An 18,552-nucleotide genomic window follows, 5' to 3' on the forward strand; every position below is an offset into this window, starting at 1 on the left:
CCTATTGGTTAGTCTTAAAAAGATAAATAAAAAACCAAAGTTACGCAACAATGGTTTAACTGATCTAACCTTTGCAGATTCCTACTACGAATGGGGACATTTATTAACTACGGAAATAAATTGTTGCAGCAAGTAACCTTCTGTCACACAGGAACTAGGACAAACCCCTAATTCAAGGTAGGGGGTTTGTGTTGCAGGGTGTATGTAAATGAGAACAGCAGTAGGTGTTCACCAGATCTGAAAGCCTTAGAGTGAAAAGCATTTGATGTGACCTGTGAAGGGGAACTCTGGCTGGAGAGTAAGCTCTAGTGATTGGTGATATAAGGAAGGAAAAAACATTTAAGTTTGTAAGAGAGAGAAAAAGAAATAGTAGTTGCAGTGACCTGAGTGCATGTGAAAAGGAGAGGGAGGAATTAAATACATAATTATCCTCCTTTTCTCTTTACTTGCAAACCAGATTGATGGAAAGGTGGTTGGTGGTGTCATCAGTAAGAAACATTCACTATGCAAAGAAATGGAGTTTAACTTTGCCATCTTCATTAAGACGAGAGGATGTCCAAGCAGAGATACCAGGAAGAGCAGGCAAGATGTGGGAGAAATGTCCTGAAGAGGTACAGGAGTTTGAGTCACCGGCACAGAAACAAAGGCTTGTATGCAGATGAAGTTTAAAGGGAGCATGGTATGGAGGAAACAGAAGACAGGGAGAAGGGAATTGCAGAGATTCAATCTGTCTCTGTGAAACAGGAGGAGAAAGATGGCAATGTAGAGTGAGAGATGTTGGAGATATGGTAGGAGAGAGAAGTAAGACAGATGGCAAGACATCGAAGAGCAGAGAGCCCCTAATGTAGTCCAGAGCTAGAAATTCTGCAGATGGAGCAGAGGTCCTGACACTTATCCAACTATTTGCAGGCCTTTGTGAGAACTATTTCATCAGAGAGGACAAAAACTTCATTTGTGAAAGAAAACTGAGGCAACATTGCAACATTTCCAAGACAAAGGGAGATAGGAAGGGGCAGCTCGAGAGACAAGTGGAGCTGCACAACTTACACAACTCTGCTACCTAGGAGACTTACAAGAGACCTTTTTCTGTAGTGAGGTAAAGTGTAGATCTCACTTTAGTTTCAGCTATGCAGTCCCATAAACTGAATTCACATTGTAGTGTGAATGCTGATACAGTAAATCCAAGCCAGATACAAGCTTAAACCACAGGCAGCTACTAGAAGCTGCAGGGTGACAGGAGCTGGACAATTAGTCTCCCAGCTATAGGGCTTCTGGGCACAACACAAGCCCAAAGAGCCTGCCAGGATCACCAGGCACTGTGGTCCTGCTCAGCTAAGGAGCAAGGAGAGCAACACCATGTGCTGTATGGAGCCCTACCTGATCCTTGTGCAGCACAACAGAACTGATAAAAAGTTAGGAAAGTGCAGTATGCATATAGAATCAATTTTCTACAATTTCTAATTCTGCTTGAGTATGTATCCATGCTATTCATGTTAGCCCTCTTAAGTTCACATTTGAATTTGAGTTATCAACCTCATACTGAGCAGCAGGCATATACTGTTTGCCATGGCCTGTTACTATTATTTAAAAGTACTGTCTTTCTGCTGTTTGCACTTCTGAATTGCTGCCAAGATCAGGTTAGACCTCATGTGCCAAATTAATCCCCAGTGTAACTCTGGCAGTCAACTGATCTGTGTCAGAGATGAATCTGGGTCCAATATAGACGTATTTTTTGGCAGAAGGAAAAGAAAAACAATGGGGGAATGAATAAACGTTAGATAGATGGTCCCTCAGTTGTGCCTGCCCTTCTTGAAAGAAGTGTTTTCCTTCTATGCCCACTCCTTCTTTCCAAGAAAATGCATTCCTCTGCTTTCCTTGCTGCTTGCTCCAGTGTTCTGAACCAGGAGCCATGCAAGGTGGAAAAGGCAAAACTTGGTGAGTGGGAGGTTATGAAGCTTTTTGAGCTGCTCCAGAGAGCCATAGGCTCTTCAGAGACACAGTACACAACACCAGTTACCAAGAGGAATAAGGGAGGAGTAGCTTTGGGGATATTAAAAAACTGCAGTAAGAGCTCTTTGGCACAGGGAGAGTCTTCTGGGGTGCACACATTGCCTACCACACGAAGGTGCTGGCTCTGGCTGGCACATAAGTAGCAAATATGAAATCCCTTTCTTCTGCAGGACTGGTACTCCCCCAAACCCAGCCTTGTCTACAAGATACTGTGGAAAACTGGGTAAAAACTGACCCTAGTGAATTCCAGTTAGTCAAACTGGAGGACATACAGAAGCAGAGAAACAACATCTTTGTTTAGGTTGTGAAGTCTTGTGTTGCAATGTCACTGTCAGGGTTGGTCCCCTGCCCCCAGTCTAACAGCATCTCAGCAAGGCAGGAAAGGATGTTTAAAAGTCTGAATCTCTTCTCAGCTGCCCCCTTTAACAGCGAGATAAGTGCTTCCAGCGTGGGAGTGTTAAACCATGTTACCATTGTCCCTAACCTCATTATAACCTATTCAACATGAGAATTAGAAAAAAAAGCACAGAGAGGATGAAACCATGATAATTTCCAGTTTTTCTGTATAACTCTTTCCCTTATATGTCTCACTCTATATGAATCTTCTCTAAGCTCTGAAGAACGGTGTCTTCCAATCATTATATGATATAGGTATTGCTTTCCATATTTCATTCAGAATAATTATGTGCTATACTGTGATGTTGGTAACTCAGTTCTTTGTGATATGTACAAACCAATGCACATGCATTTTTATCTAATGCTGACCAGTAGCTAGGTGGCAGATACTGGAAATTATTCGGTCAAGGGAAAATTTGCCTTTTGACAGAAATATATGTAAATCAAATGCTATTTCCTGCAAATTGGGAACACAGGAACTCCTAGTGATGAGGTAGGGGGGTGCATTCAGATAAAATGACCATATATAAAATCTCACAGGCACACTTAAAGGGCTGTGCCTCTGCAGGCCTTGCTGGACACAGCTCAGATGGCCAAGAGCCATTAACTGTTTGTGGATGACCTGGCACCCAAACATGACCGAGTGTTCATCTGTGTTTGTGGCCTGCTCAACTAAGCTGTGGCATTTCCTTTAGCTTTGCTTTAGACAGAAGAGGACTAGTCTCTGCAGAAATGATGATTATATCCCAGTAAACATTTCTTTTAAAGAAAGACCACACTTCTGTATAAAGCAGTAATTCCTTTTAGCATGAAGGCATCTCTCTCAGAGGCTGGCTGAGCTGTTTGATATGAGCATGCACAGATCAGGAGGGGCCATGTCAAAGCAGGGAGGCTGTTGACTCGAAGTTCACCTGTTTTGGTGTGATCAGCAACTCACAGGCACGCTTCCTGCTTGCTATGAGAGTAATTGCACCTGACATTTTAGAAACAGAACAGCTCTTCAAAAATAAATTGAAAAATCATGAAGAGCCCTGTGTTCAAGAGCTGTCAGTTGTGTAGTGGCAGAAGGATGTGGCTCTGGGAAAAGAAACCAAGAGATCAGCTAAGCTTTGCATGGAATAGATAAAGTTACTGAAATACCACAGAATAGCTGGGACTGGAAGAGACTTTTGGAGGCTACTTAGTCCTTCCTCCAAGTGGGTTAAACTAGAGCAGGTTGCTCAGGTTCTCATCCACAATATCACAGGTTACCTGCTTATGCTGATACATGTATTAGCCTCCATAATATCCACATTTTCTCCACCTTAATAAGAAATCTTCCTTTTAGAAAACCGTTTTATCTGGCTGGATTAATTTGTGTTGGCTGGTGCTCATATTCACAGAATCTGTAAAGTCAGGGGTCACTCCAGCCTTAACTATTTATGGAGCCTCTGCTGGGGTGATGTCAGGCATAAGGTACCACAGCTCATTTCTCCACTGCCAAAAAAGACTTGCTTTTGTTGATCTGCCTGGGCTCTTTCCATGGGAAGCCAAAAAGGCTCTGGAAGACTCCAAATCTTCTCACCATCTTCCCTGCAGGAGCAAGACTGGTCCTGTGTAGAGGCTCACTCTGGCTTTGTGCTTCACCTCTAGAATGACAGTGCGTGTCCCCCTCACCAAAGGGACTGTAGGTTGTTGCAGCCCAGCTCTGGGTGGATCCTTGTCCTCCTCGTCCCACTCTGCTCTTGTACAGAATCAATCATATTTGAATCTGCTGTTCAGGGATGTTAATGTGGGAAGTTCCAGTTAAAATGAATGCAAGTTAAGATGCTTGTATTGTTAAAAATGTTCCCTACGGTTTTGCTGAAGAAGATAAAACATATTTATATTCTCAATCAAGTAAACTTACCATGAAATGAGATTTTCGTTTGTAAACTGCTTGAATCACTTGGAAGTACCAAAGCCAAGCTTAGAGTGTAAAGCACCATCTCCTAAATATTTCAGATGCTATGCACATGACTAAAACAGCAACTTTGCAGTGGCTTTAGTAAGCAAAGTGTTTTACATTTCATCTAAGAATAGTGTTTTTATGAAAACTGACCTTTAAAAGCAACACCTGGTCACTATTTGACTAATGGTAGCACTGAACAGAACAAGAGGGATATAACCCCCTTGGGTTAGATGCATGAAGGACAGTAAATTTTGTCTCACAGACTATCTATATTAACACCTTAATAATGTTAATTCAGCATTATAAGAATAAAGTTACAGCTTCAGAATTATTTAGCAAGCAGCTATAAATGCAGTACTGAGTTCTGGTCTCAAAAATTGTATTCCAGACTCCTGGGTGCAGCACCACACCTCTGGGCTAGAGTGCAACTCCGTCATGTCCCCTTTAAGTCCCTGCTTGAGAAGCTTTGGCTCATAAAATGCATGCACCGAGTTTTCTGGATTAAAAAAAGGTCTTTTCATTAGTTTCCTGCACACTTATCACTGCAGATCTCCAAACATTATGTCACAGTTTTGGTTTACATTCCTATAGTCCTTAAAAGATAGCTTGTACTTTGGGATGATTTTGGAGGCTGGTGCAATTTATTACACTTCCATTTCAGCTGCCTTGTTCTGTAGAATAAGGTCTAATTGCTCTGCATCCCCATCTGACTTACTAATAAGATTAATTCTGTCTTCTGTCTTGGTAGTCCCTAATTAACATGATTTGTCTTCACAGCGAAGGGCTCCAGGGTATCACAGCAAGCTCAGAATCACTGCTCAGTGAATCTTAGAAGTAGTTAATCTGTCCTTCCATGAGCAGAGCAAATGCAGTTAGGTAGCTTCAAAGGGCAAAACTCATTGCAAGGCATTGATCAGAAAGACAGATGAGGCAGTGCAGCCCTGGACCTCACCTTGAGCTGTGGCTGCCGGGCGGGTGCATTCTAACCTGGCATTGCCCCAGCCTGCTGCTTTCCTTCTGCTCAATTAGAGCATCCTGAGATGGGCACTAATGGCACTTAATTAACCTCTGAGAGGGCAGAGGCAGGAAGACAAATGAGCATTTGATGTGGCTTCACCCAGTAAAACATCGGGAGCCAGTCAGAGCCCTTACAGTGGTGCGGAAGCTGGAGGGTCATGCATGCCCGCCTCCTGCTCTGTGCCTGACAAGAAAGAGCTTTCCCTGGCACAGACAATTATGAATAAACTTCAGTTCATCACTGCATAATTGGCAAGAGCCTTTGTGAAAGCTTCTGAGAATCCATAGCCTTTTCCTCATTATTTTTCTACTGTTACACAGCTCTTACTGCCGTCAGCCTTTAGAAATTGGAGGTATCAGAAAGCCAGAAAGCTTTTCATGGCCACTGTGAAATAAGGAGGCACTCTCTCCAGACATTCTGCTGTTGAAGCTTCCAGGTTTGTCAAGTTTGGGTGAAAAGCCACATTCAAATTACTTCAATATCATCAGTAGCATGAAACAGAATGGCTTGACATTTGTTTCTGTATGTGCATCAAGAAAACAGAAAATTCATTTCTGGAGGTGCTTGAGAATTGTGAATAGGATTGTAGTCTTAAAAATAAGAGATAGTTTAGTGGACAGTTATTTTGTGCTCCTTGGTTCCTCTCTCGCTCCTGCAGCAGGTGAGTGCAGAGCAGTCTGGGACTAGGAGAGCTGTGGCAGAGCTAGCTGGTGTTCCTGGGCAGCTGGAAGGAGGACAAGGGAGCACAAGGTGGAGCAAGCACCTGTTTTAATAGTAGACAATATGAATACAGAAAGTTCTGCATGGCAGGAGACAGCAGAGAGAAACCAGCAATAGAGCCGATTCCATGAAACGGAGCTTTTAAGTTGATAAGCTGATAAAATTACAGAGCACCAGGAATGCGTCCACTTAGGTCAGATGAGCTTTTAGCAAAGTGCCCTGAGCTGTAAACAGTGGTCTTGCCTTTTGTTTTACTTTACGTTTGTTATAATTGGAAGCAAATGACATTATTTCTCTGAACGCTGGCATACTTAATAAGGATGCAAATTAATTAAAATCCTCTCTTCATTCCATTAGCAAAGAAGAAAGTAAGCATTGAGCAGAAACACGGCTGCAGTGCCTCAGTTCTTTTCATAGCAGTGCCCCTGGCTAGCAGCAGAACCAGTGACATGTCATTTACCCTCCCTGGCTCTTTGTTCCCTGTCTGTAATGTGCAGACAGCCTGTTGTCCACTTCATAGCAAACATCTGCCTGACAGGCTGCACAGTACTAGTGGGGAACCGTATCAGATTTAACTAAGCCAGTCTAGCTGCCAGCAAGAAGCAAGCCAGATGAGTCTATGCAAGCTCAAGCTGCTGGAAAGCTTGCTGTGCCCAGAGGTGACTTCTTTACACCCAGCAAAGCATCCCTCTGTACCACCACAGTCAGCAGGACAGGTGTAGTGATTAGCTACAGTGTGACTTGGACAGGCAGGAATACCCAAGTGACTCAACCAGGAGCCAGGAGAGGTTGGGAAGGAATATGTCTGTCAGTGAGGTACTAGTGTTATGTTGGGAAGAAGCTAGGAGTAAGCAACAGGTCACTGTTGTGTTCAGAGAGTTGACCTGAATGTCAGCTAAGTATCTCAGTATCTTTACTGTGAGAAGCAGCAAAGAATCTCTCCTTGTGGAATATTACCTTGGAAGTAGGACAAGAGATGATACTTCTAGTGTGGATGGGCTTATCTTCAGCAATTAATTTTCTCTGACTGTAGGTGGTAGGTATTATTTGTTGCAACTTTCCCATTTTCTATGTCTAGGTGTCTGTGTAGCAATATTCCTCCCCCACCTCCCCTTTTACTTCTGGGAAATTACATGTTCTCTGCAGTGGTTCATAATATTGTAAAGCATGATGCAAAATGTCAGTCGTGGTTCTGGGATCACGTCATTTATACAAGAGGGAAAGAAATCAGTTTGGGAATCAGGCAGGTACAACTTGCAAAGATAATTCAGCAAGTCTTGGCAGAAGTCCGAGGTCTGCACCATCACCATGGATCATCCAATGTGGCCTTGCATTTGCTCTTCAGCAGAAATTCTCCAGTCTCAAATACTTCTAGCACACCCTTTAATTTTAAGCATCAAGTCAACAGAATTAAACTGTAGGACTGGATTGGAAAACTTCACCCAAGGATTGTGGAATGTCTGGCAGTGGAACAAGTTGTACTGCAATCTCACTATTTATGGGTGGCTGCTTTTAAGTGTTCAAAACATTGCAGTGCTGCAGAGTAAAAATAATATTGATGGGTCCGTGTATAATTAAAGCTTTAGTAAGTCAGTTCACCTTCATGCAGCCCCCCCTTCCGTGTAATTTAAGATTTTGCTGTGTATTTTTAGCCTTGGAACTCTGTGAAAGTTTGTTACAGTCAAGTTTTGAAGTTTTTGTTAAAAAACTGCATTTTTAGAAGAGTTAACTTTTTCTAAAGCATTACATATGATAAAAATCTCATTTTTGATGCAAAGGCTCTGCTGTCTTACTTACACGTGGGCTGTCTTCTGTGGATGCTACATAAACACTGTCAAGCCTGTTCTGACCACATGACACAGACCTACTAATAACAAACAGATGCAGAGCCCCGTGCTGCAGCTACAGTGAGGTACTGGGACAGTTGGGATCAGTCATGGGCCAATAATGCTTCGGGACATGCTGGTCATTTTTCACATACATAGGGAAACCAGAAAGCTAAGGCTATATACAGCCTGCCTTCTGCAGACTTGGGAGTTGGAACAAACCCTATGGAGACAAGAACTGCAAGTGCCAGCTCTCACTTGTCAAGTGACTGTGTATTTTTGTCTGTAGTGAGGCCAAAAGGACCAGAGAGGGCCAGAATTCCCTTTGAATGTCCTTCTGATATGGAAGAGGAAAATAAAAACAATGTGCTGGCAGAAGCTAAACAAAACATTTTTAATAGCAGGCCACAGAGGAAAAATTCATGAGCTCCTCTCCATGGCAACGTCTAGGTTCTGTCACGTTTGCTGCCTCCACTCTCTCCTCCTTCCTTTTCTCCTCTCCCTCTCCTACCCTTCTGCTCCTGCTGTTCCTGCCTGAGTCCTGCCCACACAGCTGTCCACGAGACCTGGCATTCGCAGGCAATCACTTTACCACCAAGGTGTCTGCACGTCATTCATGTCCCTCCCAGCAGATTGGAACCTGTGGGGTTCAGGTTTTTGATTCCAAGAGGTGCTACCTGGGACCAAGTAAGCCTCCTGTTTCCTAAGCTGTCCACTGCTCCTGCTGTTCTTCCCCCTGAAATCATTAAAGCCACCTCTCCTCCCTAGTGCCCTTGCACTGTATTTGGCAGGGGCAGACTTCAGTCTGTATGGATACTGGAAAGGGGAAAAAGGCTTGCCCATGGCTGTTTAATTAAACTCTAACCTAAAACTCCAGGCTTTTAAGATGTTGATCTAAAACAGGATTATTTCTAGAAAAAAAACCCAGGTAATTGCACTCAGTCTTGACTTACTTCCGTGGCTGAAATGAACTACAAGGGGAAGGATGTAGGGGATGCCACTGACAGGTTGCATGTTTTCTTGGGTAGGACACCTAAAACTTGCTGATGCTGCAGCATTGTGTTGCAGTCTTGCCATCTCTGTGTTCTTGATATTTCAAGAGAAAGAAGTCCAGCACCCACTACCTGGTGAAGAATTGCTGTGTAAATGACAGCCTCCAATATCCTGGACTAAGCACTGGCCCCAGCCCAGAGCAGCAGCAGCACAAGTTCTTCAGCACTCCCAAGCTGCTGCTCGGTGTGAGAAGGCCACAGACTGTTCAGCTGAATGCTCCTCTCCAGGAGCGCAGCTGTAACTGTGTGCACTTATTTTCATCTATTTCAGCTGAATAGCAAGTGGCTTGGTGCCTTCCATTGCTTGCTTTGAGTGCCTCCAAGGAAACTGGGTGGGAATATGACTCCGGGCAAGGTACATCTGGCCACGAAGCCAGGCTCAGGTACTCAGGAAAGGTTAGCTCCCTCAGGACACCCCACAGCCTCCACTCCTCTACTTTTGCTGCAAACCAAAGAGATTCACTGTATGCCCCCTGCCTGCAGTCACAGCTCTCTGGGGAAGCCATGCGAATAAGAGGTGTGGTGGAGACCCTGACAAGAGCTCTGCACTCACAAGCTGCAAGAGCCACAGTAGACACAGAAGTACACCAGTTGTTCTTCTGAACCAACCTTTTCTGTTCAAAGAGCTGCAATAAGCCTGGAAAGAAAGCACTCTTATTTCAGAGGGTTTAGGTGACACACCTGCACTGGCAGGTTCTCTCTCAGGCAGTCTAAGCCCTAGTGAGTTCCAGCCAGGTGGAGACAGGGGACACTGGTGAGGATTCACACTTCTAGGGGGTTTTACTTTGCATCTGTTTTCTTTATAAAACACACAAACAGTTCTCTGCTTTAGGAAACTTCAGCAGATAGTCATCCTGAGAGTTAATGCTTTGCAACTGCATTTTATTGTCTTGTTAATAATGTCCTTTCCACAGCCCATCTCTATTTAAGCAAAAGGCAAAGGTTCTCAGCATCAGCAGACACTGCTTTAGCCCTTTCTTGGGCAAGTTTTAGCAGTTCTCTTTCCCTCATCATAACCCAAAGGGCTACAGCTTAGTTTACAGATTAATGCCAAGGATGAGAGGCCTCCACATGAAACAACTCTTTACAGCTCAAACTAGAGTATAAAAACAAGTTCATGACACTAAGGAGCTGAGGATGCCTTGACCAATAGATACCATATTCACTGTTATACCAAGGAAACTAGTGCAATCCTTTTTACCATTCTCACACAGCTTCTTCTGACTCACACAAGCAAGAACCAACACATCTCATGAATTTTCAGCACATCCACAACATCTGCCTTACATACCTGCCAACACTGTTTAATGACAGCTAATAATCATTTTACTTAAGGAAATTCAAAGTCACATCAGACGTGTCCCCACACAGAACGCTCCCCTGACACAATACAGCTACACAGGTATGTCTCATCCCCACAAAACACACACTCTTTAATTACATCTCCCGGTGTCGATCCAACAGCCTTGCTCCCACAGACACCTCAAATTTCTTTCCCATCTTTGCCTGTACCTACCTGCAGCTGTGTGCTTCCTGCAGCTTTGTTCCAACTCCTGAATCATGACATGGCCCTCTTTTTTCCCCTTTGGGAGCAGGAAAAAAGGCACCATACTACTGCCTTATTAACTCCCAGCACTATAAGAGAATGTCTCATATGATGTCCAGGCCTGCAGGAAGAGGAAGGAGTATTTCCCATCCCCTCCCTAGCTCCAGGCTTTTGTAGGATAGGGATCATCATCACAGAATCATCATCATCTCCACATGCTGCCCCTGATTGCAGCAATTTGGGTTTTTGCTGTGCCTCCCACCTGTACCAGAACAGTTCATCAGATGTGATTTCTTGCAGCAGAGATGCTTTGTGTTGGGAAATTTGAGATACCTGGCAGTCAGTGGGAAGCCCACTAGTAAATTGTCTGCATGCTCTAAGTAGTTGCACTTACACTGTGGTCATCAGTGTCTCATCTCCTTCTGGTTTGCACCCTGGCTTCAAGCAGGTTCCCTCTTCTGATATTTCTGGGAAGATGCCATCAGAAGTTTGCTCACAGCCGGGTCCTCCACATGAAACCTGCCAAGCTCCATGTCAGACTAAAGCTCTTGCAGGAGTGCCCAGGATAGGCATTCTTGCAAAAACAGGAGAGAAAAACTTCTCTCATACAGCTTAAGATATTCCATTATGCAGTCCCTGCTGCACTCAGATAACACAGAGGAGACTGTTCAGGACAGGCCATGGTCTTGCCCTCATGCCTTTCTCCAGCCTGGATGAGCGACTCAGATGATACTAAACCGAGGGAACCCTTTCCAGAGTTTTCGCTCTGAGAGAAAAAACCCCAAACTATTCCTGTCACACTATTTTGGTGTGCTCTGTGAGGCCAGGAACCAGCAGGCGATGCTCTTGGGAAGGCCGTGGCTGCCGCAGTACCAGCACACACCGGAGTGGGGACTTTATCCTGAATGACCAGAGAGGAGAGAAAGGGCAAAACCCGCTCCTTTGCTGTGCCATTTATAGTGTTGTTCTACCAAAAACGCTTCCACTTCATGTTCAATGGGTTAAAGTGTTGAAAACAAAAAGCATTCTATATTTACTAGTGTAATCTAAAAATACCCCAATTCTGCTGGCAGCCAAAGCAAGCACAGGCCTCCAGGGGCTCTCTTTCTAACCTATTACCACACTAGTGCCCCAGCTGGCTGATGCTGCCCCAAGTGAAAGAGCAAGATCGGTGTCACATCTCACACCCTCACTGCACAGGGCACTTTCACCCTGTGCCTCCCAGCTGCTCCAGAAGAGCAATCCTCAGCTCCCACCCATCCCTCTGCCCAGCCCCTGGTACTTGCTGGCTCCAGGTGCCACAGGGGCTGTATGGCTTAGCCAGATGATTGCAGTGGGCCCCAGTGGCCCACGGGGCTGAATGAACAGACTTGTTAAGTAACATAGGACATCTTCTCTTCGCCGCCTCCCCTCTGTCCCCAAAGAGGCTGTATTAATTAATGATTTAGAATAATCCCAGATTTTACTGCAGCTTTGGTGCTTTTCATTGGGAAGATAGAAGTGCTTACTATATTTTACTTATGTTATAGTGGCATAACTGTGTGGGCTTTTAGTTGACATCCGCTTGTGAAGTTAGCAGTTTGTTTGCTGGTTACACTCACAGCCTGAGACCTTTTTGGACAGCTGATTTACTTGGCCAACACCACCCCAACTGCAGCTGGCATACCAAGTTTATGATTTCTGGGCTGTAGGTATTCAAGTGTCTGAATGTTTGGTCAGGAAGGGAAATGGTTCAGTGCCCCAGCTCTGATGCAGCCAGGAGGTATCCAGCTTGCTTGCCTTCCTTCTCCTCCTGCTCCTCTCCACCTCTTTGCTTCCAGATGCAAATACTTCCATATTTGGCAATGTGTAACTATGATGGCTTCTTAAGGGGAAAACATCTACCTTGGCAAGTGCGTTTAAGACGCTTACTTCTGCTTCACATTTTCAAGCATATGTGGACTAGAGGAAAAATACTTCCATCTTGTGCCTGCTGGCATGGCTCAAGACTTGAATTCAAAAATGCCAGCAAGTTCCCAAAGGTTGGCTAATCATAATTAATAACAAAAATGCATTGGCAGTGGAAAAATGAATTGGCTCCCATGAGTAGGAAAGTGGCCTGAAGAGGCAATCAGAAGCCAAGGTTCATGAGATTTTAATCCTAGTTCCTGTATCAATTCCCAGTCCAGAGGGGGACACTTAACTGCTTTGTTTGCTTTATTCCTTTCTGAATAGGACTACACATTAGCTTAGTCATTGTGGTGTTTAGGGGATTAATTAGCTAATTCAGCACCTTCCTCTAATGACGTCAAAATCTTAAAAGCTTCACTGGAAGGATTTGAAGCTGTAGTTGAAGACTTACTGCTCATTTATGACCTTTCTTTGTAACATATCTTGGAAGAGTTAAATGTAAGGCAAGAGGGGAAGATTTTAATTTAAAAAAGAGACAGGCATTTCCATTTGGCAAGATTTTTCATCTTGATGAGAAAACATAAACACCCAGTCTCTGATCTTGCCTCAATCCATATTTAATCTCAGAGAGTGCAGTGGTGTAATTTTGAAGACAACAGTTTCAGGAAGCATGGGGGAGATATTCCATGCTTCCTTCTGCTTTAAAAAAAAACTATGAAGGAAAAAAAAGGGGTGGGTGAAGCAGGGCAGAGATGTCACATAATCCCACATGGAGGACATAAAAGACATGGAAAACAAAGCCACAGAGCAAAAGACAGGTTTCTTTTAAAAAGCAACGGGGAGAATTACACAACATCCCTTGGGATTAAAATGACTTCCCCTTTTTCTCTCTGCAGACCCTTTAGTTTTGGTTGATAAGGGGATGAAACCCTGCCTGTGAAAGCCAAGCAGAGGACAAATTCCAGGGGTCATTTCTCAAGCAGAAGATGGTACCCCGGTCCCCTCCAGTGATGCTCTGCCTTAGGGCTGCCTCCCACCACCCCAGCAGTGCTCACCCATTCCCCTGCACTGTAGTGCTGCTCCATGCCTGCTCCATGCCCAGCTTCAGTGTGCAGCAAAGGGAGCAGGTGGGAGTACAAAATCGGATAGAGCCAGCGGCAGGAATACGAGCAGGGTTTTAGGAGCTGGTGGAGTGTTAGGAAGATGCTGGAATTGAAGCTTGCAGAGGATGGTAAGACTAAAAATAGGCTGTAGCCAGCCTTTCCCAGTGGGTTTTGGCACCTCAACTGCCTGTTTTGCTTGTGACCCACTGAAGAAGTGGCAACAATCAAAGAGATTATGTTTTCCACCACCCTGGCAGTGCAGGACAAAATGGCATTTTGCTTCTAACCAGATCGTTCCGCTCTCTTGATCTGATGGGTTTTTCTGGAAGGATGTAAACTGAGTGTTTCCTCCCCGTCTTCAGTCAAACCAAGGGGCTCCCACCTTCTCCTCAGTTCAACAAAGCACTCATGTGCATTGAAGATGTGCTCATTCTCACAGGCTGTTTGCAGGCTTCCATCCTTTGAGAGGAAAACGGGAAGTTTTTGTAGAAACCATCATTTTAATTCAACAAAATTGATTAAAGAAAACATCCCACAGAACTATGTTATCCAGTACAATAAACATTGCACCTTTTTTCCTACCTTAGCAATGCTGTATTTATATTAGAAAAAACCCAAAGACAATTCATGATGCTAAGAGGTGTTGAAATGCATACATAGATAAGATGCCCGAATGTTGTGGCCAACAGCTTGGTCAAAAGCTGTTTCTTCTGCTTTTTGCCTGTGCTGTGTATTTCAGCAGGTTGGTTGTGGGACAGACAAGGCTTCCCCGAGCTGTGGGTTTCAGCCAGCCATGAGCCCAGGACATCAGCTGTGACTAAGTGATCCTGCTTGTCCAACGGGGTAAATTTAGGAAGAATCTTTGTGAAAGGCTGCTGTGGTGTAATTTTTTTCTCCCAGCTTTAACTTTCATACATCAAGATGATCCTCCATTTGAAACATTTTAGGAAGTCTGAAGGGTGGCTGCAAGATTTGTAAGCTGGTGTCAAGCAGAGCCAAGGGCTGCATTACCAGGTTTCCTGGCTCCAGCACTTAAAGTTTAGCTACTTCTGCTTTGTTCAAACATGACCTCAGGTTACAACTTGTGACTGGGGAAAGCATTGTGCAAAGATGCAGTGCCACATTAGCACCTCTTCTTTGTGTGTGTGTGCTCATTCTAGAGCACTATTTGGAAATAGTAACAGACTGCCAGACCTGTACAGCTTTCTAGAGCCAGTCCTGCTCTAACTCGGGATGCAGTTTTCCCTTTTAGACCTACTGTATATTAAGTGTTTCTCCCCAAGAGAGCCACCAAGCAGAAAAAAGGTAGACTGGTATCTCCACAGACACAGCATTCCCTTGTAAACTGCCTATAGTGCATAAACAGTTACTGCTGGGTGTGGGGGAAAAGGAGCCAAAACCCAAAGAGTGCTTTTTCCATCCCAGTCTCCAAATATATGTGTCGGTGTAATTCAGTGGGAGACAGCGGTATGTTCAAGTAAGAATGTGCCTCCATTTGTCCTCCCAGGTTTTCAGCACTGCAATGGGAGCACAAGAAGTGGGACACTATGAGAAGTGGGTCTGAGGGGAGGGATCTGGCACGAAGCCGTGGCTCTCACTGGGTGTTGTGTTGCTGCTCTCTCCCTAGGAACGTTTGTATCCGCTTTCACCGTGCTGTGCGGAGCCCGGACTGACCTCCCTGACAGGCACATGTGTTGTGTCTTCTGGCTGAACATTGCTGCTGCTCTGATTCAGATCCTGACAGCGATCGTGATGGTTGGCTGGATTATGAGTATATTTTGGGGGATGGACATGGTCATTCTTGCAAGTAAGTACAGCACACTCACCACCCTGACTTCTCTCCATGGCCGTGTTACCGAGTCCCACCTAATGTCCTTCCAAGCCACTGGACTGTACTGTAGGGAAGAAGAGCCACGTGATGGGCTCTGCAAGTCCATGAGAAACACATTAGGCAGAGAAATGGCTAAGAGTGTTTGAATGGGCCCTGTGACATATTTGGTAGAGCCTCCCATCCCACCACATGGGTTACATGTTGCATCTGTTTGAACGAGAAAGACCTTCCTCCCTTGTGACTCCGGCTGCATCTCTGCTGTTAGAGAGACCTTTCTGAGAGGCTGGTTCTGCTCCCAGGGCCAGCTGTCCCCAGAAAAGCCCTGGGGACTCTCCTGGACCCTCCCTTTCCTCCCCAGAATACATTTACCCAAGGCATTTTTATTTTTTTTTATGTTTCACACCAAGTCCTTAGGTGAGCAGAAGTGTTTAGCTGCTCCTAGCTGCTGGATGTACTTCCCATACACCCCTTGAGAAGCCTCTAAAACATTAGCCTAGGTGAAGAGGAATCCTTTTTTTAAATTTACATAATTTAGATCACCCAGTTAGTATAAATCACCAACCCAGAATACTGCCAACTTTTATCTGCCAAAGGCTTTTGCTGGTGTAAAAGTTGTATCATATCTCCTGTATCGTATTGCAGAGAATTGAGATGACACTCTCATCTCACCTCCAAAGCCAGAAACAACACACAGTTCAGGCTGCTGATGGCATCTCCAAGACCCTGCTCCCTTTACAGGGGCTGGCAGAGGCTGATGGGCATTGCCCCAAACCACCCAGGTCTCAGATCTTTCAGGCTGACAGGACAGGCAGTTCCCCAAGCAAGCCCTTCTCCCATCTTACCAGCACCTATTGCCTTTTGGTTTGGACGGGCTCCACTTTGTCATCTCTGCTGATGACATCTGTGGCTGCGTGACAGAGGAGGAGAGAGGATCTCGGGAAGTTGCCAGGAACCTGCCTAAAGTTGAAATGGATGAAACTGAAAAAAAAAAAGGCAGAAGACCCGTACACATTTTCAGCTGCCAAACCCAGGGGTTAAACCCTCTCACCAAACCACCTTTTAATTTCTGAGCCAGCTTCAATTTGCAGGCTGAGTTAAGGGCAATCCCCACACAGAGCAAACAATGGATATTAAAAACCTGAACATATGCAAGGCAAAAGGCAAGGGTGAAGGCAGCACTGCCCTTTGGTTTTCCCTGCAAACCACCTGCCACATTTCCTTCCAGATGAACCTGCAGAGCAGGGGTAGCCCAGGTTATTTCTGAGGATAAACTGTGAATGGGTGTACATCTGTGATGTGTCTTTAATAATCTGCCCAATTTGTGTGTAATCCCATAATTGTGTTCATAGTCATATGCTCTTCTGCTCTTCCTCTGCTGGACAGCCTCCGTGTGCAGTTTGCTGTCTGGCAGGACCCCATTCTGCAGTTGTGGGGAGTCAGGAAAGCATCTGTCCTGATAAAGAGCTACATCTGAAATCATGACTTGCTTTTCTGCATAGTCCTGTTCTCCAGGTAGAGGGTTTTTGGCTTAGGAGGCTTGTATTGGTTTTCCAGTTTGATTGTTGGGGAAAACCATACAGATTGGAAGCTATTTCTCACATCTGGCTGGACCCCACTAGTCTGAAAGGCAGAGTGTGAGTGAGCAGCATGTAGTGGGAATGCTCAGGTCAAGAGGTTCCCAACCACGGCACAATATTTCACCCCTCTGGTGGTAGTAGAGAATGGTGAGAGGAGACAACACGTCTTATGTTCACCAGCATCATCTGACAAGTTGCAGCCCTGGGCAGTTTCTTACTGTCTCATTAAATAGCTGGTTTTAAGTTTACTTGCCATGCAGAGAAAATAATGGCTAAATAAAGCAGCTCTAGGTTGATGGAGAATAAAAAAAAAAAATCAATTTCAATTGAAACAAAGAACAGAAGTGATCAGTTGCTGCTGGCTGGATCAAACAGCCCTGTCAGACCAAGAGGGGTTCTTATTTTCATGTTAAAAAAAAAAAAGGTACTAACTTAAAAAGGAAGCCATGTTTGAAATGCAAGAAATAAGGTATTTCATCTAAGAACACTGCCAGGAAACAGTTTGCTTTGGCTGGGTTTTGCTTGTGCACAAGCAATTTGATGCAGTGGACAGAAATCATACACCATTGCAATTTGAATCTGCAGATGGAAAATAGTTAAAAAAATACAAAACTACTGGCCACCTCTAGTCTCCCTTGCCTTGCAATGGTCTATTCCATGCATCCCTGTGAGGGTGCCATACTATTTGGATGGGCTAGAGGCTGGACACAGCAGGTGGTGTCTAAGCTGGAGGGGGCTAGCAGTGAGGAGAAGGGTGGGAAACAGCTAAGGCTTAGGGACTCCACTCAGGCTCTCCCTAAGGGATGAGTGCCTCACTCCCTGGATTTGGGCCTGCCTGTCTGTTAGCTGGTAGATAGTTGGGAGAGAATTAGAATCATAGATCACTAAGGTTGGAAAAGACCTCCAAGATCACAGTCCAACTGTTAACCCATCACCATCGTGTTCGCTACTAAACCATGTCCCCGAGTGCCACATCCACATGCCTTTTGAACAGGAGGCTCGTTGCAGCTTTTCATCTTCTAGTGCTAATTCTCAGCCATGGAAAGGGGGAGCCTGCTCTGAGGATAATGTCATACTGTCTGTAATGAGGGGAAAAGGAGAAGAATTATAGGCCAACCAGGTATACTTCAATTCCTGGAAGAAGTAATCAAGTAAGTGACTTGCATGCATTTAGAAAATATAAAACATCCCCACAAAGTCAACCTGGGCTTGTCCAGAGCAAGCTGTGTCAGACTGATTCCTTTTTGTGGCAGAGAGATTCATTTTGTCTGTGGTGGCAGCAGTCAGCCATCCCTTCTAACCTTCAGGTGCTGACGCCATCTCACACAGCACTCCTACCAGCAAGCCAGGGAGACGTGGCCTGAGTGAAAATGCACTTGAGAACTCGACTCTAAATGGATTTTCCTGAACTAGAAAGATACAAAGAGAGATGTGTTGAAAGGTCCCTCCTGAATCCAGCTCTGCTCATTATTTTAATTTGTGGCTTGATGATGGACCAGAGAAGGGGATCACCAGCCCCGCACCAGCAGTGGCTGGGGGGACAGCTGGCACAGCACAGGCAGTGTCCAGATTTAAGTAATTTGAAGAAATGGCTGGAAAACAGTAAGTGCTACTCAGTAGAGACAAGCCCAAGACTCTACAGAAGAATTAATT

General features: G+C 44.8%; 1 protein-coding gene across 5 annotated transcripts in view; it reads left to right on the plus strand.

The window, feature by feature from the left end:
- Nucleotides 1-18,552, plus strand: part of STUM (stum, mechanosensory transduction mediator homolog) — a 47,847-nt gene that overhangs the window by 18,318 nt on the left and 10,977 nt on the right. For 2 of the 5 annotated variants that reach the window (XM_051783429.1, XM_051783433.1), the window contains exon 2: nt 15,119-15,298. In XM_051783429.1, coding sequence (XP_051639389.1) covers nt 15,119-15,298 — 180 coding nt within the window. Of the gene's footprint in view, nt 1-15,118; nt 15,313-17,907; nt 18,543-18,552 lie in introns of those variants that run through there. The other 3 variants (XM_051783430.1, XM_051783431.1, XM_051783432.1) reach the window with 3 other exon arrangements.

The sequence above is a fragment of the Manacus candei genome, unplaced genomic scaffold, assembly GCF_025592945.1.
Source record: "Manacus candei isolate 608988 ecotype Guabito, Panama unplaced genomic scaffold, ASM2559294v1 h1tg000017l, whole genome shotgun sequence".
NCBI classification, from domain to species: Eukaryota; Metazoa; Chordata; class Aves; order Passeriformes; family Pipridae; genus Manacus; species Manacus candei.